The sequence below is a fragment of the Salvelinus fontinalis genome, chromosome 8, assembly GCF_029448725.1.
Source record: "Salvelinus fontinalis isolate EN_2023a chromosome 8, ASM2944872v1, whole genome shotgun sequence".
Taxonomy (NCBI): domain Eukaryota; kingdom Metazoa; phylum Chordata; class Actinopteri; order Salmoniformes; family Salmonidae; genus Salvelinus; species Salvelinus fontinalis.
Window position 1 is genome coordinate 49,932,602 of NC_074672.1, and position 22,562 is coordinate 49,955,163.

Sequence of the window (22,562 nt, forward strand, 5' to 3'; positions counted from 1 at the left end):
TCATTGTTTTTGTAAATGTTTTAATATGAGTGCACAATATAGGGAATAGGGTGTCATAGGGCCCTGATCCAAAGTAGTGCACTATATAGGGTGCCATTTGGGACATTCAGCAGCGATACGCTACATCATATGTTTTGGTAATATGTTCTGCTTTCTCAACACCACAACTGCAGACATTTTTTTATGTTGTCTTTAAGTTGTTACAGTGTGTGTGTCTCAAACATTATTTTCCCCCTCTTGGTTGCACCTCTTGAAAAAAATATGTTATCTCAATGAGACTAACCTGGATAAATAAAGGCGGCTAGTTTCTGAAGTCCCATTTATACATATATACGATATGTCGGAGGTGTGACTGCATTGGCGCAAATCGGTGAGTGGCTGTTCAAGTGTTCATAGTCACAAAGCCACCACCCATCCCACTCACACTAGAAGTTGAGCTGTGTTTGTCAGCCCAGGAAATGGGTCTCGCGAAAACATCTGTAGAGTCTGAACAGTTTGGCACTAATATAACCTCTATGGAAAGACTCACACCAACACCTACTGTTATTCTCTAGGACGGTCACAAGACTAGTCTGAAGGTCCCCCTCGCGGTACCAGTTTGGAAATGAATGGACGTGTACATACCGTGCATTTTGGAAAGTATTCAGACCCCTTGACTTTTTCCACGTTTGGTTACGTTACGGCCTTATTCTAAAATGGATTAAAATGGTTAAAAATAAATAAAAAATCAACTCAATATAATGATGAAGCAAAAACAGGTTTTAAGAAAGTTAGCAAATTTATTAAAAGCTCAGGTGCATTCTGTTTCCATTGATCATCCTTGAGATGTTTCTACAACTTGATTGGAGTCCACCTGTGGTAAATTCAATTGATTGGACATGATTTGTAAAGGCACACACCTGTCTATATAAGGTCCCACAGTCAACAGTGCATGTCAGAGCAAAAACCAAGCCATGAGGTTGAAGAAATTGTCGTAGAGCTCCGAGACAGGATTGTGTCGAGGCACAGATCTGGGGAAGGGTACCAAAACATTTCTGCAGCATTGAAGGTCCCCAAGAACACAGTGGCCTCCATCATTCTGAAATGGAAGAAGTTTGGAACCACCAAGACTCTTCCTAGAGCTGGACCCCCGGCCAAACAGCAATCGGGGGAGAAGGGCCTTGGTCAGGGAGGTGACCAAGAACCCGATGGTCACTCTGACAGAGTTCCTCTGTGGAGATGGGAGAAACTTCCAGAAGGACAACCATCTCTGCAGACTCAACCAATCAGACCTTTATGGTAGAGTGGCCAGTTTGAAGCCATGGTTCACCATCCCAACCGTGAAGCACGGGGGTGGCAGCATCATGTTGTGGGGGTGCTTTTCTGCAGGAGGGACTGGTGCACTTCACAAAATAGATGGCATCATGAGGTAGAAAAATGATGTGGATATATTGAAGCAACATCTCAAGACATCAGTCAGGAAGTTAAAGCTTGGTTGCAAATGGGTCTTCCAAATGGACAATGTTCCAAAGTTGTGGCAAAATGGCTTAAAGACAACAAAGTCAAGGTATTGGAGTGGCCATCACAAAGCCCTGACCTCAATCCTATAGAACATTTGTGGGCAGAACTGAAAAAGTGTGTGCGAGCAACGAGGCCTACAAACCTGACTCAGTTACACCAGCTCTGTCAGGAGGAATGGGCCAAAATTCACCCAACTTATTGTGGAAAGCTTGTGGAAGGCTACCTGAAACGTTTGACGAAGTTAATTAAACAATTTAAAGGCAATGCTACCAAATACTAATTGAGTGTATGTAAACTTCTGACCCACTGAGAATGTGATGAAAGAATTTAAAAGCTTAAATAAATAAATCTCTCTAATATTATTCTGACATTTCACATTCTTAAAATAAAGTGGTGAAATTAACTGACCTAAAACAGGGATTCTTTACTAGGATTAATTGTCAGGAATTGTGAAAAACTGAGTTTAAACGTATTTGGCTAAGGTGTATGTAAACTTCCGACTTCAACTGTAACCCCACCCACTTTGCCAAAGCACAGCCCCCACACTACTTGAGGGATATCAACAGACCATTAACTTACTACCCTGAGACAAGGCTGAGTATAGTCCCCACACCACTAGAGGGATATCAACAGACCACCAACTTTATACCCTGAGACAAGGCTGAGTATAGTCCCCACACCACTAGAGGGATATCAACAGACCACTAACTTACTACCCTGAGACAAGGCTGAGTATAGCCCCCACACCACTAGAGGGATATCAACAGACCCCTAACTTACTACCCTGAGACAAGGCTGAGTATAGTCCCCACACCACTAGAGGGATATCAACAGACCACTAACTTACTACCCTGAGACAAGGCTGAGTATAGTCCCCACACCACTAGAGGGATATCAACAGACCACTAACTTACTACCCTGAGACAAGGCTGAGTATAGTCCCCACACCACTAGAGGGATATCAACAGACCACCAACTTACTACCCTGAGACAAGGCTGAGTATAGTCCCCACACCACTAGAGGGATATCAACAGACCACTAACTTACTACCCTGAGACAAGGCTGAGTATAGTCCCCACACCACTAGAGGGATATCAACAGACCACCAACTTTATACCCTGAGACAAGGCTGAGTATAGTCCCCACACCACTAGAGGGATATCAACAGACCACTAACTTACTACCCTGAGACAAGGCTGAGTATAGTCCCCACACCACTAGAGGGATATCAACAGACCACTAACTTACTACCCTGAGACAAGGCTGAGTATAGTCCCCACACCACTAGAGGGATATCAACAGACCACCAACTTTATACCCTGAGACAAGGCTGAGTATAGTCCCCACACCACTAGAGGGATATCAACAGACCACTAACTTACTACCCTGAGACAAGGCTGAGTATAGTCCCCACACCACTAGAGGGATATCAACAGACCCCTAACTTACTACCCTGAGACAAGGCTGAGTATAGTCCCCACACCACTAGAGGGATATCAACAGACCCCTAACTTACTACCCTGAGACAAGGCTGAGTATAGTCCCCACACCACTAGAGGGATATCAACAGACCACCAACTTACTACCCTGAGACAAGGCTGAGTATAGTCCCCACACCACTAGAGGGATATCAACAGACCACCAACTTACTACCCTGAGACAAGGCTGAGTATAGTCCCCACACCACTAGAGGGATATCAACAGACCACCAACTTACTACCCTGAGACAAGGCTAAGTATAGTCCCCACAAAGATCTCTTCCACCGCACGAACCCTAGGGAGCTCAAAACCAGACAGGAAGATCACGTCAGTAACTCAACCCACTCAAGTGACGCACCCCTCTTAGGGACGGCATGAAAGAGCACCAGTAAGCCAGTGACTCAGCCCCTGTAATAGGGTTAGAGGCAGAGAATTCGAGTGGAGAGAGGGGAACCGGCCAGGCAGAGACAGCAAGGGCAGTTCGTCGCTCCAGTGCCTTGCTGTTCACCTTCACACTCCTGGGGCAGACTACACTCAATCATATGACCTACTGAAGAGATGAGTCTTCAATAAAGACTTAATAGTCGAGACAGAGTCTGCGTTTCTCACATGGGTAGGCAGACCGTTCCATAAAAATGGAGATCTATAGGAGAAAGCCCTGCCTCCCGCTGTTTGCTTAGAAATTCTAGGGACAATTAGGAGGTCTGCATCTCTCACATGGATGTGCATGTGTCTGCTCAAACGGTCAGAAACAGACTCCATGAGGGTGGTATGAGGGCCCGACGTCCACAGGTGGGGGTTGTGCTTACAGCCCAACACAGTGCAGGACGTTTGGCATTTGCCAGAGAACACCAAGATTGGCAAATTCGCCACTGGCGCCCTGTGCTCTTCACAGATGAAAGCAGGTTCACACTGAGCACATGTGACAGACGTGACAGAGTCTGGAGACGCCGTGGAGAACGTTCTGCTGCCTGCAACATCCTCCAGCATGACCGGTTTGGCGGTGGGTCAGTCATGGTGTGGGGTGGCATTTCTTTGTGGGGCCGCACAGCCCTCCATGTGCTCGCCGGAGGTAGCCTGACTGCCATTAGGTACCGAGATGAGATCCTCAGAGCCCTTGTGAGACCATATGCTGACATGCACATTTGTGGCCTGCTGGAGGTCATTTTGCAGGGCTCTTGCAGTGCTCCTCCTTGCACAAAGGCGGAGGTAGCGGTCCTGCTGCTGGGTTGTTGCCCTCCTACGGCCTCCTCCACGTCTCCAGATGTACTGGCCTGTCTCTTGGTAGCGCCTCCATGCTCTGGACACTACGCTGACAGACACAGCAAACCTTCTTGCCACAGCTCGCATTGATGTGCCAACCTGGATGAGCTGCACTACCTGAGCCACTTGTGTGGGTTGTAGACTCCGTCTCATGCTACCACTAGAGTGAGAGCACCGCCAGCATTCAAAAGTGACCAAAACATCAGCCAGGAAGCATAGGAACTGAGAAGTGGTCTGTGGTCATCACCTGCAGAATCACTCCTTTATTGGGGGTGTCTTGCTAATTGCCTATAATTTCCACCTTTTGTCTATTCCATTTGCACAACAGCATGTGAAATTTATTTTTTTGAGCAGTGTATTTTTTTAAGTTTGCGATTTTTTCAATTTTACGAACATTTTATAAAGCTGTCCTTGAAATATTATTGATATGTTCGTCAAACGAGAGATCAGGGTACAGAGTAACACAAAGGTCCTTCAGTTTTATTTGAGACGACTAAAACAATCCAGATTAATTATCAGCTCCAACAGGTGTTTGTTTTGTCAAATTTTAAAAGTAAAATATTTTATGCCTTATGTCTGAAACCACAGGCTTCCAGGAAGGGCAATTTTGGGGCTTCACCATGTTTCATCAAAATGTACAGCTGTGTGTCGTCCACATAGCAGTGAAAGTTGACATTGTGTTTCCAAATGACATCACCAAGAGGTAGAATATATAGTGAAAACAATAGTGGTCCTAAAACTGAACCTTGAGGAACACCAAAACTTACCATTGATTTGTCAGAGGACAAACCATCCACAGAGATGAACTGATATCTTTCCGACAGATAAGATCTAAACCAGGCCAAAACTTGTCCATGTAGACCAATTAGGGTTTCTAATCTCTCCAAAAGATTGTCACGATCGATGGTGTCAAAAGCAGCACTAAGGTCTAGGAGCACGAGGACGAATGCAGAGCCTCGGTCTGACGCCATTAAAAGGTCATTTACCACCTTCATGTGTGCAGTGCTATGATGGGTCAAAAACCAGACTGAAGTATTTTGTATACATCGTCTTCAGGAAGGCCCCCCAAAAAATTGGAGAGGAATGAAAGATTCAATATAGGCCAATTGTTTAAAAAAAAATTAACATTCTGGGTCAAGTTGTCTGTTTCAAGAGTGGCTTTATTATTAAGCCATCCTCTCTTGGGGAATGGTGCTTTTTAGTTAGCTTTGCGACAGTATCAAAAATACATTTTGGATTGTTCTTATTCTCCTCAAGTTGGAAAAATAGGATGATCGAGCAGCAGTGAGGGCTCTTTGATACTGCACGGTACTGTCTTTCCAAGCTAGTCGGAAGACTTCCTGTATGGTGGAACGCCATTTCCCTTCCAATTTTCTGGAAGCTTCAGGACTCTGGTATTTTCTGTATACCAGGGACCAAATTTCTTGTGACAAATGTTTTGTTTTTAGGGGTGCTACTGCATCTAGGGTATTGCGCAAGGTAACATTTAGATCCTCAGGTGGTTAGAGGAGTTTTGTACTCAAACATCCTTGGGTAGCTGAAGGGAGTCTGGACAACCAAAAGATCTATGAATCTTTGGATTGTCTGAGAATTTATGGCACATCTTTTGATGATCCTTGGTTGGGGTCTGAGCAGATTATTTGTTGCGATTGCAAACATAAGATGGTGGTCCGCTAGTCCAGGATTATGAGGAAAAAAAAAACAATAAGATCCACAATATTTATTCCACGGGACAAAACTAGGTCCAGAGTGTGACAATGAATAGGTAGGGAGACATGTTGGACAAAACCCACTGAGTTGACAATGGCGCCTAAAGCCTTTTGGAGTGGGTCTGTGGACTTTTCCATATGAATATTAAAATCACCAAAAATTGGACTACAAGGTCCGATAGGAATTTAGGGAACTCCGTAAGGAACTGATCTACACTACCGGTCAAAAGTTTTAGAACACCTACTCATTCAAGGGTTTTTCTTAATATTTTTACTATTTTCTACATTATAGAATAATAGTGAAGACATTAAAAACTATGACATAACACAAATGGATCTCCGGAGACGGTGCACAATCGAAGGATAAGAAGAACCACATTGAGCTTGACAGAGATCCTTCAAGACAATCTTTATTGTGGGTCAAAAATACTGTCTTACAACACTTTAAAGCCCTTTAACAGACACGGTTATTTTGTTCTGGAATACTGCGTAACAAAGCTAAATAGCAGGGGGACGGGGGTTAGAACATTTAGCAGGAACACAAAGAAACATTTGTTCTTTATTTCACTCATCACTCCAAGTAGTCATCTCTCCACCCAACACTTTCCTCTAGTCGTATTCACCGCTAGTAATATTAGTTACTACCGTGACAGTTTCTATTCAATACTAGACATCACTTCCACACTACAGTTATTCATACTACTAGTGACACTAGTTATTAATACTTTGATGCTAGTCAATATGCTGTAAGATGCATTTCTAACTGGGTCAGTCGCTGCAGTGGTGTTAGCTGCACCTTTTAAAACCAGTGCTGTAGCCGTGTGTGTAAAGTTATTGGGGTCGGCTACTCTATCATTACCAACGTACTCGTCATAACCCCTATACTAACAGTTATTAACCTATCAGGCACTTTCATTATGGTTATGGTTGAGACGAGCTAACACCAGGCCACAATAGCATCAGCTTAACTGACTAGGTAGCATTCTTTCCCTTAAACATTTTAGAACTAGCATTATGAACACACTGGACTAGCAGTAGGCTATTCTCATTACCAATATACTATGCTCCGCTAGGCTAACCCCTATACCGCTAGGCTAGGCTAACACTAGCCCACAGCTAAACACTGCGTGGGGGAAGGAAGGTACATGTTGCTAAGCTATTTTACAGTAATAAAAAGGTGCATGTTTCCCCTCTCTATGACTACTATTGATTATGATAGGAGAGGAGAGGAGAGGAGAGGAGAGGAGAGGAGAGGAGAGGAGAGGAGAGGAGAGGAGAGGAGAGGAGAGGAGAGGAGAGGAGAGGAGAGGAGAGGAGAGGAGAGGAGAGGAGAGGAGAGGAGAGGAGAGGAGAGGAGAGGAGGAGGAGAGGGGAGGATTATGATAGGTGAGGGGAGGTGGGAGACGGGATGATTATGATAGGTGAGGGGAGGGGAGGGGAGGATTATGATAGGTGAGGGGAGGTGGGAGACGGGATGATTATGATAGGTGAGGGGAGGGGAGGGGAGGATTATGATAGGTGAGGGGAGGTGGGAGACGGGATGATTATGATAGGTGAGGGGAGGGGAGGGGAGGGGAGGATTATGATAGGTGAGGGGAGGTGGGAGACGGGATGATTATGATAGGTGAGGGGAGGGGAGGGGAGGATTATGATAGGTGAGGGGAGGTGGGAGACGGGATGATTATGATAGGTGAGGGGAGCGGAGGGGAGGATTATGATAGGTGAGGGGAGGTGGGAGACGGGATGATTATGATAGGTGAGGGGAGGGGAGGGGAGGTGATTATGATGGGGAGGGATAAGGGATGATAGTGATGAGCAGGAGAGGAATATTCAGTGTTTATGCATTATTGTTTGGGTTATGGTGAATGAGTTTAGAAAGTTGTAATCTCTGATTGCGATGAAGACAAAGGGCTAGTTTGGAGGGTTCTGATTTGTCATTGGCCTCTAGACAGTGATGTGGTAGAATCTGATTGGTCTAGACAGTGATGTGGTAGAATCTGATTGGTCTAGACAGTGATGTGGTAGAATCTGATTGGTCTAGACAGTGATGTGGTAGAATCTGATTGGTCTAGACAGTGATGTGGTAGAATCTGATTGGTCTAGACAGTGATGTGGTAGGGGCTGCCAGGGATGTGTTGTTCTCCCCACTTCACTACCAGGATGTACTCTCCCTTCTCCTTGAGCTGGTAGCTGATGTTATAGACACGGTTCCCAAGATGCTTCACCAGAACCTCCTCACAGGGAACCCTGGGCCCGTCCACACCCACCAACAGCATGTTACGACCTGGAGGGAGGACAGTGTTAATAAACACACACTATAACCTGAGAGAGAGTCAGACACCACAGACAACACCCCCCCCCCCCCCCAGACCAAACACACACACACCCCCCCGAGACTAAACCCCCCCCCCCCCCCCCCGAGACTAAACACACACACCCCCGAGACCAAACACCCCCCCCCCCCCCCCCGAGACCAAACACCCCCCCCCCCCCCCGAGACCAAACACCCCCCCCCCCCCCCCCCCCGAGACCAAACACACACCCCCCCGAGACTACCTAACCCCCCCCCCCCCCGAGACCAAACACACACACACACCCCCGAGACTAACCCCCCCCCCCCCCGAGACCAAACACACACCTGCTTTGCTGCAGTCGACGCTGAAGTTGTTCTTCTGGCCGATAAAGCCCTTTGATAGGCCGAGACCCTTGGCTGTCACGCAGCTGGCGTCCGATTGGCTGGGAGCTCCCTGGTGGGAAGAGCTAACCTGGCGAGTCACGGGGTCGACCATGACACTGGACGTCTCGTGGTTACTATGGCTACTGACCAGCTTGGAGCCTGGAGGAGAGGGACAGAGGTCAGAGGTTAGAGTGAGGCTTGATGTTCTTTTCCCCTGACATCTCCAGTGTTCATACACGTGTACAGCCTGGCGTATGTGTCCAGGTCCCTCACCAGTGATCTTAGCCTTGAAAGGGGATCCTACGATGTGGTAAGGTCCTCCGTATCTGATGGAGATCAAGTAGTTTCCTGGAGCCATGGGGGCGTAGGTCACCTTGTAACCCTCCGGACACTCAACACAGTCCATCTTCACCTTGGAGGGGCCGTCGATGGTCACCGCCAGTGCCCCGGGGCCCGCCTTACTGGTGTTAACCACGAACTCACAGGCTGTACCTGCAGAGGGAGTTATACATAACTACAGATGAGAACACATCAACACATTAGACCCAGGTGTCAAATCATTTGAGCTTTGCTTTAGTATGCCTGGAGTGTCAGACAGGCAGGGCATGTCATTTTGAGACTTATTATATTGGCTTATTGAGCCAGATAAGCTCAAACAGGCACAGATAAATGATTTGAAACCCAGGGTTGTAACGCCCTCCTCCTCGTCGTCAATCGTACCAGTGGTTCCTCCCTCTAATCCAGCTCCGTAGGCGGTCACCATGCCTGGGTCTCCAGCCTGTCCTGTCTCCCCGACCCTGATCTTGAAGGGGCTGCCGGGGATGTGACTGCCGTTGAACTTCACATCGATCAGATACAGACCGTTCTCTCTGGGAATGAATCGGACAGCGTACTTATCTAGAGAGAGAGATTTTACTGCTTAGTAGTGTAACGTAGTAGTACTGTGTATTGGTGTAGTAGTAGAGTAATGTAGTAGTAGTAGTAGTAGTATTGTGTAGTAGTAGTAGTAGTAGTATTGTGTAGTAGTAGTATTATTGTTGTGTCGCTGTGTATAATAGTATTGTGTAATAGCCATGTAAATTGTGTAGTATTAGTGTGTAGCGTATTAGTATTGTGTAGTAAAAATCTGTTGTTCTGCCCCTGAGCAAGGCAGTCCCCCGCACCGCTCTGATTCAGAGGGGTTAAATGAGGAAGACACATTTCTGTGGCCTGACTAGGTATCCCCCTTTCCCTATTGAATAGTAATATCAGTGTAGGAGTACCGTGCAGTATTGTGTAGTAGTAGTGTGTTAGTATTGAGTAGTAAATAGTTACCTTGGTCTAGCTCAGTAACACAGTGTATTATAGTAAGGTATAGTGTGGTATATTGTAGTATTGAGTAGTAGTAGTTACCCTGGTCTAGCTCAGTAACACAGCAGTGGTAGTAGTAGTAGTAGTAGTATTGTGTAGTATATTGTAGTATATAGTAGTAGTTACCCTGGTCTAGCTCAGTAACACAGCAGCCCTCCAGGGCTCCGGAGGGGCTGTGGACTTTAGCGTCGATCTGTCCCTTCGCTCCGTTCAGGCTCACAGCAAAGGATGCTGGGTGATTGACCTTCAACCCGGACTCCTGCTCAGATATATAACTCACAAGTCAACGACGACGCACATCAATCTGTCAATACTATCACACGCTCAACATAATAACACACTGAAACGTACCTGGAGGCAGCTAACAGGGGTAAAGAGGAGAGTCAGAGAGGTGAAGAAGAGTCAGAGAGGTGAAGAAGAGTCAGAGAGGTGAAGAAGAGTCAGAGAGGTGAAGAAGAGTCAGAGAGGTGAAGAAGAGTCAGAGAGGTGAAGAAGAGTCAGAGAGGTGAAGAACAGGACAGACAAGAGGATGACAGAAAGTGGCCCACTGTAACCTCTTTAACCCTTTAGTGCCTGGTGGATGATGGGAAGGGAGTAGGAGGAAGGGGACTGTTGTGAGCCTTTAGAACGAGGCACGAGAAACACACGGCCCTTTAGTTTCCCACAAACCCTTGCACTTCCCAACAACAGCAGCAGCAGCAGCAGCAGCACGACCTCTGACCCTGTGATTGACTGACTAATGACTGACCTAGGAAGATGTTCAGAAATTGCTGTGCCTACACACACACACACACACACACACCATCCCGTAAAACACTAGCTACACAATATCCCCCCACAGGCTGCTGCTGCTGCGTTGTGGGTAGTGTAGTCCTGGGTGTGTGGGTGTGTGTGTCTCCGAGCCTCACCTGAAGACTGGCAACAGTGAGTCGTCTGGCGTCATCAGAGGGCGACGCCACGGGAACCACGAAGGGACTGTCAGGGATGTGCTCCTCGTTGAAACGGATAGACACCTCATAGTCTCCTGCAACACAGGTGTAACAGGCATCACTAACTGTGTATCTTCCTTCCACAAGCGCCGGTACTCGATGGCGGATCCTCGGCCTCAAACACAGCTGACCGTCTGCTTGACAACATCTTAGTAAATTACGCTGTAGAAAACGTACCAATTCAATAGCGCGAGCGGAGACATGTCAAGCTGGGAAGTGAACTTCGTTACACACACACCTCTTCTTAATAAGAACGCTAATGTTGATTATAATGAGGACGAGTATCACCAGGTGGTTAGATAGTCATTACCATTCTCAACACACCTGACTCCTGGACCAGGTGGTCAGATAGTCGTTACCATTATCAACACACCTGACTCCTGGACCAGGTGGTCAGATAGTCGTTACCATTATCAACACACCTGACTCCTGGACCATGTAGGATACTCCACTGGACCCGTCCTTGCGGTCCTCGAAGGTGATCTCTGCTTTACTGGGCCCCTCCACCGCGATGCTGAGACCCCCTGCACCCGCCTCCCGTGTCCAGATACTGAACTCAGCTACACACACACGGATCAGCACACACACACGGATCAGCACACACACACACATGGATCAGCACACACACACACACGGATCAGCACACACACACACACGGATCAGCACACACACACACACGGATCAGCACACACACAATGTCAATGTGTGATCCTCACAGTATAGTAACCCCAACACACACACGTACCTGGTACTCCAGCCTCTGCCCTCTCCAGCCCGGGCCCCCCAGCGCGGACCTTGTGGGCCCCTCCTTCTCCCAGGGGCCCCACAGTGAACTGGAAGGGGCTGCCGGGCACGTGCACGCCCGCGTACTTCACACACACTGTGTGCACGCCGGTCTCCGTGGGAACAAAGCGGATGCAGTAGGTGTTGTTCTCTCCCTCCATGATGTCAGCTTCCTGGACCTGACCAGACGGACTGGTCACCTGACCCACCATGTCCGCTATGCTGATCTCTGTTAATACACACACACAGGGTTAACAGCTTCCTGGACCTGACCAGACGGACTGGTCACCTGACCCACCATGTCCGCTATGCTGATCTCTGTTAATACACACACACAGGGTTAACAGCTGCCTGGACCTGACCAGACGGACTGGTCACCTGACCCACCATGTCCGCTATGCTGATCTCTGTTAACACACACAGGGTTAACAGCTTCCTGGACCTGACCAGACGGACTGGTCACCTGACCCACCATGTCTGCTATGCTGATCTCTGTTAACACACACAGGGTTAACAGCTTCCTGGACCTGACCAGACGGACTGGTCACCTGACCCACCATGTCCGCTATGCTGATCTCTGTTAATACACACACAGGGTTAACAGCTTCCTGGACCTGACCAGACGGACTGGTCACCTGACCCACCATGTCCGCTATGCTGATCTCTGTTAATACACACACACAGGGTTAACAGCTGCCTGGACCTGACCAGACGGACTGGTCACCTGACCCACCATGTCCGCTATGCTGATCTCTGTTAACACACACAGGGTTAACAGCTTCCTGGACCTGACCAGACGGACTGGTCACCTGACCCACCATGTCTGCTATGCTGATCTCTGTTAACACACACAGGGTTAACAGCTTCCTGGACCTGACCAGACGGACTGGTCACCTGACCCACCATGTCCGCTATGCTGATCTCTGTTAATACACACACAGGGTTAACAGCTTCCTGGACCTGACCAGACGGACTGGTCACCTGACCCACCATGTCCGCTATGCTGATCTCTGTTAACACACACAGGGTTAACAGCTTCCTGGACCTGACCAGACGGACTGGTCACCTGACCCACCATGTCTGCTATGCTGATCTCTGTTAACACACACACACAGGGTTAACAGCTTCCTGGACCTGACCAGACGGACTGGTCACCTGGGCCACCATGTCTGCTATGCTGATCTCTGTTAACACACACACACAGGGTTAACAGCTTCCTGGACCTGACCAGACGGACTGGTCACCTGGGCCACCATGTCTGCTATGCTGATCTCTGTTAACACACACACACAGGGTTAACAGCTTCCTGGACCTGACCAGACGGACTGGTCACCTGGGCCACCATGTCTGCTATGCTGATCTCTGTTAACACACACACAGGGTTAACAGCTTCCTGGACCTGACCAGACGGACTGGTCACCTGGGCCACCATGTCTGCTATGCTGATCTCTGTTAACACACACAGGGTTAACAGCTTCCTGGACCTGACCAGACGGACTGGTCACCTGACCCACCATGTCTGCTATGCTGATCTCTGTTAACACACACACAGGGTTAACAGCTTCCTGGACCTGACCAGACGGACTGGTCACCTGACCCACCATGTCTGCTATGCTGATCTCTGTTAACACACACACAGGGTTAACAGCTTCCTGGACCTGACCAGACGGACTGGTCACCTGGGCCACCATGTCTGCTATGCTGATCTCTGTTAACACACACACAGGGTTAACAGCTTCCTGGACCTGACCAGACGGACTGGTCACCTGACCCACCATGTCTGCTATGCTGATCTCTGTTAACACACACACAGGGTTAACAGCTTCCTGGACCTGACCAGACGGACTGGTCACCTGGGCCACCATGTCTGCTATGCTGATCTCTGTTAACACACACACAGGGTTAACAGCTTCCTGGACCTGACCAGACGGACTGGTCACCTGGGCCACCATGTCTGCTATGCTGATCTCTGTTAACACACACAGGGTTAACAGCTTCCTGGACCTGACCAGACGGACTGGTCACCTGACCCACCATGTCTGCTATGCTGATCTCTGTTAATACACACACACACAGGGTTAACAGCTTCCTGGACCTGACCAGACGGACTGGTCACCTGGGCCACCATGTCTGCTATGCTGATCTCTGTTAACACACACACAGGGTTAACAGCTTCCTGGACCTGACCAGACGGACTGGTCACCTGGGCCACCATGTCTGCTATGCTGATCTCTGTTAACACACACACAGGGTTAACAGCTTCCTGGACCTGACCAGACGGACTGGTCACCTGACCCACCATGTCTGCTATGCTGATCTCTGTTAACACACACACAGGGTTAACAGCTTCCTGGACCTGACCAGACGGACTGGTCACCTGGGCCACCATGTCTGCTATGCTGATCTCTGTTAACACACACACAGGGTTAACAGCTTCCTGGACCTGACCAGACGGACTGGTCACCTGACCCACCATGTCTGCTATGCTGATCTCTGTTAACACACACACACACAGGGTTAACAGCTTCCTGGACCTGACCAGACGGACTGGTCACCTGACCCACCATGTCTGCTATGCTGATCTCTGTTAACACACACACACACAGGGTTAACAGCTTCCTGGACCTGACCAGACGGACTGGTCACCTGGGCCACCATGTCTGCTATGCTGATCTCTGTTAACACACACACAGGGTTAACAGCTTCCTGGACCTGACCAGACGGACTGGTCACCTGGGCCACCATGTCTGCTATGCTGATCTCTGTTAACACACACACACAGGGTTAACAGCTTCCTGGACCTGACCAGACGGACTGGTCACCTGGGCCACCATGTCTGCTATGCTGATCTCTGTTAACACACACACAGGGTTAACAGCTTCCTGGACCTGACCAGACGGACTGGTCACCTGGGCCACCATGTCTGCTATGCTGATCTCTGTTAACACACACACAGGGTTAACAGCTTCCTGGACCTGACCAGACGGACTGGTCACCTGGGCCACCATGTCTGCTATGCTGATCTCTGTTAACACACACACAGGGTTAACAGCTTCCTGGACCTGACCAGACGGACTGGTCACCTGGGCCACCATGTCTGCTATGCTGATCTCTGTTAACACACACACACAGGGTTAACAGTCTCCTGGACCTGACCAGACGGACTGGTCACCTGGGCCACCATGTCTGCTATGCTGATCTCTGTTAACACACACAGGGTTAACAGCTTCCTGGACCTGACCAGACGGACTGGTCACCTGACCCACCATGTCTGCTATGCTGATCTCTGTTAATACACACACACAGGGTTAACAGCTTCCTGGACCTGACCAGACGGACTGGTCACCTGACCCACCATGTCCGCTATGCTGATCTCTGTTAACACACACACACACAGGGTTAACAGCTTCCTGGACCTGACCAGACGGACTGGTCACCTGACCCACCATGTCTGCTATGCTGATCTCTGTTAATACACACACACAGGGTTAACAGCTGCCTGGACCTGACCAGACGGACTGGTCATCTGACCCACCATGTCTGCTATGCTGATCTCTGTTAACACACACACACACACACACAGGGTTAACAGCTTCCTGGACCTGACCAGACGGACTGGTCACCTGACCCACCATGTCTGCTATGCTGATCTCTGTTAACACACACACACAGGGTTAACAGCTTCCTGGACCTGACCAGACGGACTGGTCACCTGACCCACCATGTCTGCTATGCTGATCTCTGTTAACACACACACAGGGTTAACAGCTTCCTGGACCTGACCAGACGGACTGGTCACCTGGGCCACCATGTCTGCTATGCTGATCTCTGTTAACACACACACAGGGTTAACAGCTTCCTGGACCTGACCAGACGGACTGGTCACCTGACCCACCATGTCTGCTATGCTGATCTCTGTTAACACACACACACAGGGTTAACAGTCTCCTGGACCTGACCAGACGGACTGGTCACCTGGACCACCATGTCTGCTATGCTGATCTCTGTTAACACACACACAGGGTTAACAGCTTCCTGGACCTGACCAGACGGACTGGTCACCTGGGCCACCATGTCTGCTATGCTGATCTCTGTTAACACACACACAGGGTTAACAGCTTCCTGGACCTGACCAGACGGACTGGTCACCTGGGCCACCATGTCTGCTATGCTGATCTCTGTTAACACACACAGGGTTAACAGCTTCCTGGACCTGACCAGACGGACTGGTCACCTGACCCACCATGTCTGCTATGCTGATCTCTGTTAACACACACACACAGGGTTAACAGCTTCCTGGACCTGACCAGACGGACTGGTCACCTGACCCACCATGTCTGCTATGCTGATCTCTGTTAACACACACACAGGGTTAACAGCTTCCTGGACCTGACCAGACGGACTGGTCATCTGACCCACCATGTCTGCTATGCTGATCTCTGTTAATACACACACACAGGGTTAACAGCTTCCTGGACCTGACCAGACGGACTGGTCACCTGACCCACCATGTCTGCTATGCTGATCTCTGTTAACACACACACAGGGTTAACAGCTTCCTGGACCTGACCAGACGGACTGGTCACCTGGGCCACCATGTCTGCTATGCTGATCTCTGTTAACACACACACAGGGTTAACAGCTTCCTGGACCTGACCAGACGGACTGGTCACCTGGGCCACCATGTCTGCTATGCTGATCTCTGTTAACACACACACAGGGTTAACAGCTTCCTGGACCTGACCAGACGGACTGGTCACCTGACCCACCATGTCTGCTATGCTGATCTCTGTTAACACACACACAGGGTTAACAGCTTCCTGGACCTGACCAGACGGACTGGTCACCTGACCCACCATGTCCGCTATGCTGATCTCTGTTAACACACACACAGGGTTAACAGCTTCCTGGACCTGACCAGACGGACTGGTCACCTGACCCACCATGTCTGCTATGCTGATCTCTGTTAACACACACACAGGGTTAACAGCTTCCTGGACCTGACCAGACGGACTGGTCACCTGACCCACCATGTCCGCTATGCTGATCTCTGTTAACACACACACAGGGTTAACAGCTTCCTGGACCTGACCAGACGGACTGGTCACCTGACCCACCATGTCCGCTATGCTGATCTCTGTTAACACACACACAGGGTTAACAGCTTCCTGGACCTGACCAGACGGACTGGTCACCTGACCCACCATGTCCGCTATGCTGATCTCTGTTAACACACACACAGGGTTAACAGCTTCCTGGACCTGACCAGACGGACTGGTCACCTGGGCCACCATGTCTGCTATGCTGATCTCTGTTAACACACACACACAGGGTTAACAGCTTCCTGGACCTGACCAGACGGACTGGTCACCTGGGCCACCATGTCTACTGATCTGATCAGTATCTCCTGGATGGTAGAGAGGGTACCTGGGATCTTGAGGCTGAGGTCACACTGGCTGCCCACGTTAGCAACAGATGCTGCTCTCTTCTTCCTGGTGATACTCTCCTTCATCCTCCCTTCTCCCGTCACCTTCACCGTGAACGCACTCCCTACACACACACATTATTCAAACAATATTTCTTATATTATCATTTAAAAAAATATATATTTTAAATCGAGGATGTCAAGAAACAAGTGAAGTACCTGGTACGTGCTGGTCGGCGAACTTGATGTTGATGATGTAGTTTCCTGGTTCAGTAGGGCAGTAGCTGACCTTACAGGTCCCGTCCTCCTGGTCCTCAGTGTTAATGTCCACCTTACTGGGGCCCTCGATGGACAGACTAAGACCCCCATAGCCTACACACAGACACACAGTGTTAATGTCCACCTTACTGGGGCCCTCGATGGACAGACTCAGACCCCCATAGCCTACACACAGACACAGACACACAGTGTTAATGTCCACCTTACTGGGGCCCTCGATGGACAGACTCAGACCCCCATAGCCTACACACAGACACACAGTGTTAATGTCCACCTTACTGGGGCCCTCGATGGACAGACTCAGACCCCCATAGCCTACACACAGACACACAGTGTTAATGTCCACCTTACTGGGGCCCTCGATGGACAGACTCAGACCCCCATAGCCTACACACAGACACACAGTGTTAATGTCCACCTTACTGGGGCCCTCGATGGACAGACTCAGACCCCCATAGCCTGCAGCAAATCACAAACTTCATTTAAAATGCTTTCCAAAAATCACAACATACTTACAGTACTTTTTACATCCACATCTTTATTTTTGATGTAAAAGGCATTTTATAGAATGATTCAGACACAGTTTGCGATTTCACCAGACAGAGAGCCCAAAGCCCCGGCGTCTCCAGACAGACAGAGAGCCCAAAGCCCCGGCGTCTCCAGACAGACAGAGAGCCCAAAGCCCCGGCGTCTCCAGACAGACAGAGAGCCCAAAGCCCCGGCGTCTCCAGACAGACAGAGAGCCCAAAGCCCCGGCGTCTCCAGACAGACAGAGAGCCCAAAGCCCCGGCGTCTCCAGACAGACAGAGAGCCCAAAGCCCCGGCGTCTCCAGACAGACAGAGAGCCCAAAGCCCCGGCGTCTCCAGACAGACAGAGAGCCCAAAGCCCCGGCGTCTCCAGACAGACAGAGAGCCCAAAGCCCCGGCGTCTCCAGACAGACAGAGAGCCCAAAGCCCCGGCGTCTCCAGACAGACAGAGAGCCCAAAGCCCCGGCGTCTCCAGACAGACAGAGAGCCCAAAGCCCCGGCGTCTCCAGACAGAGAGCCCAAAGCCCCGGCGTCTCCAGACAGAGAGCCCAAAGCCCCGGCGTCTCCAGACAGAGAGCCCAAAGCCCCGGCGTCTCCAGACAGAGAGCCCAAAGCCCCGGCGTCTCCAGACAGAGAGCCCAAAGCCCCGGCGTCTCCAGACAGAGAGCCCAAAGCCCCGGCGTCTCCAGACAGAGAGCCCAAAGCCCCGGCGTCTCCAGACAGAGAGCCCAAAGCCCCGGCGTCTCCAGACAGAGAGCCCAAAGCCCCGGCGTCTCCAGACAGAGAGCCCAAAGCCCCGGCGTCTCCAGACAGAGAGCCCAAAGCCCCGGCGTCTCCAGACAGAGAGCCCAAAGCCCCGGCGTCTCCAGACAGAGAGCCCAAAGCCCCGGCGTCTCCAGACAGAGAGCCCAAAGCCCCGGCGTCTCCAGACAGAGAGCCCAAAGCCCCGGCGTCTCCAGACAGAGAGCCCAAAGCCCCGGCGTCTCCAGACAGAGAGCCCAAAGCCCCGGCGTCTCCAGACAGAGAGCCCAAAGCCCCGGCGTCTCCAGACAGAGAGCCCAAAGCCCCGGCGTCTCCAGACAGAGAGCCCAAAGCCCCGGCGTCTCCAGACAGAGAGCCCAAAGCCCCGGCGTCTCCAGACAGACAGAGAGCCCAAAGCCCCGGCGTCTCCAGACAGACAGAGAGCCCAAAGCCCCGGCGTCTCCAGACAGACAGAGAGCCCAAAGCCCCGGCGTCTCCAGACAGACAGAGAGCCCAAAGCCCCGGCGTCTCCAGACAGACAGAGAGCCCAAAGCCCCGGCGTCTCCAGACAGACAGAGAGCCCAAAGCCCCGGCGTCTCCAGACAGACAGAGAGCCCAAAGCCCCGGCGTCTCCAGACAGACAGAGAGCCCAAAGCCCCGGCGTCTCCAGACAGACAGAGAGCCCAAAGCCCCGGCGTCTCCAGACAGACAGAGAGCCCAAAGCCCGGCGTCTCCAGACAGACAGAGAGCCCAAAGCCCGGCGTCGCCAGACAGACAGAGAGCCCAAAGCCCCGGCGTCGCCAGACAGACAGAGAGCCCAAAGCCCCGGCGTCTCCAGACAGAGCTTGTGTTTCTAAAAGAACAAGTATTTTTGTAGCCTTTGTTCATGTTTTCAGAGCTCCCATAATGCACAACAAGGATAAGGAAGTGAATCACTGGTGTAAGTTTCTCATAGTGAAATCGCCAAAAAATAACAAATTTTAAAAAAGTGCCTGGACGCCTCTATGTCATGCCATTTACATCAAGAAGATTTGGTTGTAAAAAAGCTAAGTTGACTTTTAAAGTTAAATTATAAAAATAAAAGGCAATAAAAAGAGATGAATAAAATACCAAAATCACCTGATCCTACACAGACCCTCACCGACCTGCTTCGCCTGATCCTACACAGACCTGCTTCGCCTGATCCTACACAGACCCTCACCGACCTGCTTCGCCTGATCCTACACAGACCCTCACCGACCTGCTTCGCCTGATCCTTCACAGACCCTCACCGACCTGCTTCGCCTGATCCTACACAGACCCTCACCGACCTGCTTCGCCTGATCCTACACAGACCCTCACCGACCTGCTTCGCCTGATCCTACAGACACTCACTGACCTGCTTCGCGTGTGTCGATGATGAACTCAGCAGGTTCAAAGGTTTTGGCCTCACTGAGACCCTGGCCAGTCACTCGCACACGGCTGGCGTCGCCAATCTCCGATTGGCTGATCATCACGGCGATGGGGCTGCTGGGAATATGGCGTCCGTTCTTCTTGATGTTCACCAGGTGCTCCCCGATCTCCTTGGGAACAAACGAGATGCCTGACGGACAATGACAGGTTAGAGGAGCTTCTGAGAATCACAATCTGTCTGTAGACTACAATGATTTGTAACGTCGGTATAGTTCTACTCTCATGGCTGAGGCAACTCCAGGCATTTTGAAATGTGTCAAATGAAAAATGATAGTCGATAGTCTGTTTCTGCTCAACACCGACCGACGTGTCCGTTGCGGAGCATCTTGAGGTGGCAGGGTTCCTCTCGGCCGGAGGGAGTGGTCAGAGAGGCTGTCAGCTGACTCAGGTCCAGCTCTCCGATGTCCAATGGGATGTCAGCAGCAGAGCCCACCTTCAGATGGGACATCCTCATAGAGTCATCACCTAGGAGACAGAGGTCCATTGTTTTTCACTAAAGTCACCCTTTTTCCACATTAACATGTAAAATAGTGTTACCTGTGATGCGGGCTGAGAAGGGGCTGCCGGGGATTACCTGTGATGCGGGCTGAGAAGGGGCTGCCGGGGATTACCTGTGATGCGGGCTGAGAAGGGGCTGCCGGGGATTACCTGTGATGCAGGCTGAGAAGGGGCTGCCGGGGATTACCTGTGATGCGGGCTGAGAAGGGGCTGCCGGGGATTACCTGTGATGCGGGCTGAGAAGGGGCTGCCGGGGATTACCTGTGATGCGGGCTGAGAAGGGGCTGCCGGGGATTACCTGTGATGCGGGCTGAGAAGGGGCTGCCGGGGATTACCTGTGATGCGGGCTGAGAAGGGGCTGCCGGGGATTACCTGTGATGCGGGCTGAGAAGGGGCTGCCGGGGATGTGTTTGTCATTGTATTTGACCAGGATACTGTAGTCTCCAGGTAGAACAGGCAGGTAGGACACAGAACACGTTCCATCCTGGTTATCCACACAGCTGATGTCGGCTTTAGAAGGACCTTCGATGGCCAGCGACAGACCACCTACACAGGAGTGAGAGAAGTTATTAAGGTGTATTTTCTATGGACCCAGTTTGCCCTCAGAACAGCCTCAATTCATCAGGGACTCTACACGGTGTTGAGAAAGTGTTCCCCAGGTGTTCTGGCCCATGTTGACTCCCAATACTTCCCACAGTTGTATCAAGTTGGCTGGTGGACCATTCTTGATACACACAGGAAACTGTTGAGCTTGAAAAACTCAGCAGCATTGCAGTTCTTGACAAACTCAAACTGGTGCATCTGTGGCATTGTGTTTTGTGACAATACTGCACATTTTAGAGTGGCATTTTATTGTCCCCAGCACAAGGTGCACCTGTGTAATGATCATGCTGTTTAATCAGCTTCTTGATATGCTACACCCGTCAGGTGGATGGATTATCTTGGCAAATGAGGAATGTTCATTAACAGGGATGTAAACTAGGTTTTTGTGCGTATGGAACATTTCTGGGATCTTTTATTTCAGCTCATGAAACATGATGACCAACAATTTACATGTTGTGTTTATATTGTTGTTCAGTGTAGATCACTATGATGGATCGATAATGCGTGATGGATAGTGATGGATCTATAATGCGTGATGGATCTATAATGCGTGACGGATAGTGATGGATCTATAATGCGTGACGGATAGTGATGGATCTATAATGCGTGACGGATAGTGATGGATCTATAATGCGTGACGGATAGTGATGGATCTATAATGCGTGACGGATAGTGATGGATCTATAATGCGTGACGGATAGTGATGGATCTATAATGCGTGACGGATAGTGATGGATCTATAATGCGTGACGGATAGTGATGGATCTATAATGCGTGACGGATAGTGATGGATCTATAATGCGTGACGGATAGTGATGGATCTATAATGCGTGATGGATCTATAATGCGTGATGGATAGTGATGGATCTATAATGCGTGACGGATCGTGATGGATCTATAATGCGTGACGGATCGTGATGGATCTATAATGCGTGACGGATAGTGATGGATCTATAATGCGTGACGGATAGTGATGGATCTATAATGCGTGACGGATAGTGATGGATCTATAATGCGTGACGGATAGTGATGGATCTATAATGCGTGACGGATAGTGATGGATCTATAATGCGTGACGGATAGTGATGGATCTATAATGCGTGACGGATAGTGATGGATCTATAATGCGTGATGGATAGTGATGGATCTATAATGCGTGATGGATAGTGATGGATCTATAATGCGTGATGGATCTATAATGCGTGATGGATAGTGATGGATCTATAATGCGTGATGGATCTATAATGCGTGATGGATAGTGATGGATCTATAATGCGTGATGGAT

The 22,562-nt window shown here is 50.0% G+C and overlaps 1 protein-coding gene across 3 annotated transcripts in view; it reads right to left on the reverse strand.

The window, feature by feature from the left end:
- Positions 1-7,274: 7,274 nt before the first annotated feature.
- LOC129861376 (filamin-A-like) overlaps positions 7,275-22,562 on the reverse strand; it is a 92,138-nt gene continuing 76,850 nt past the window's right edge. The window contains exons 37-50 of one of the 3 annotated variants that reach the window (XM_055932762.1): positions 21,047-21,220; positions 20,480-20,641; positions 20,103-20,306; positions 17,396-17,548; positions 17,179-17,301; positions 14,195-14,244; positions 11,714-11,930; positions 11,391-11,528; positions 10,888-11,003; positions 10,106-10,238; positions 9,350-9,526; positions 8,903-9,121; positions 8,591-8,788; positions 7,275-8,236 (exon numbers count right to left, since the gene is read on the reverse strand). In XM_055932762.1, coding sequence (XP_055788737.1) covers positions 8,052-8,236; positions 8,591-8,788; positions 8,903-9,121; positions 9,350-9,526; positions 10,106-10,238; positions 10,888-11,003; positions 11,391-11,528; positions 11,714-11,930; positions 14,195-14,244; positions 17,179-17,301; positions 17,396-17,548; positions 20,103-20,306; positions 20,480-20,641; positions 21,047-21,220 — 2,249 coding nt within the window. In that variant the 3' untranslated portion in view covers positions 7,275-8,051. Of the gene's footprint in view, positions 8,237-8,590; positions 8,789-8,902; positions 9,122-9,349; positions 9,527-10,105; positions 10,239-10,887; positions 11,004-11,390; positions 11,529-11,713; positions 11,952-14,194; positions 14,245-16,337; positions 16,454-17,178; positions 17,302-17,395; positions 17,549-20,102; positions 20,307-20,479; positions 20,642-21,046; positions 21,221-22,562 lie in introns of all 3 variants that reach the window. The other 2 variants (XM_055932764.1, XM_055932763.1) reach the window with 2 other exon arrangements.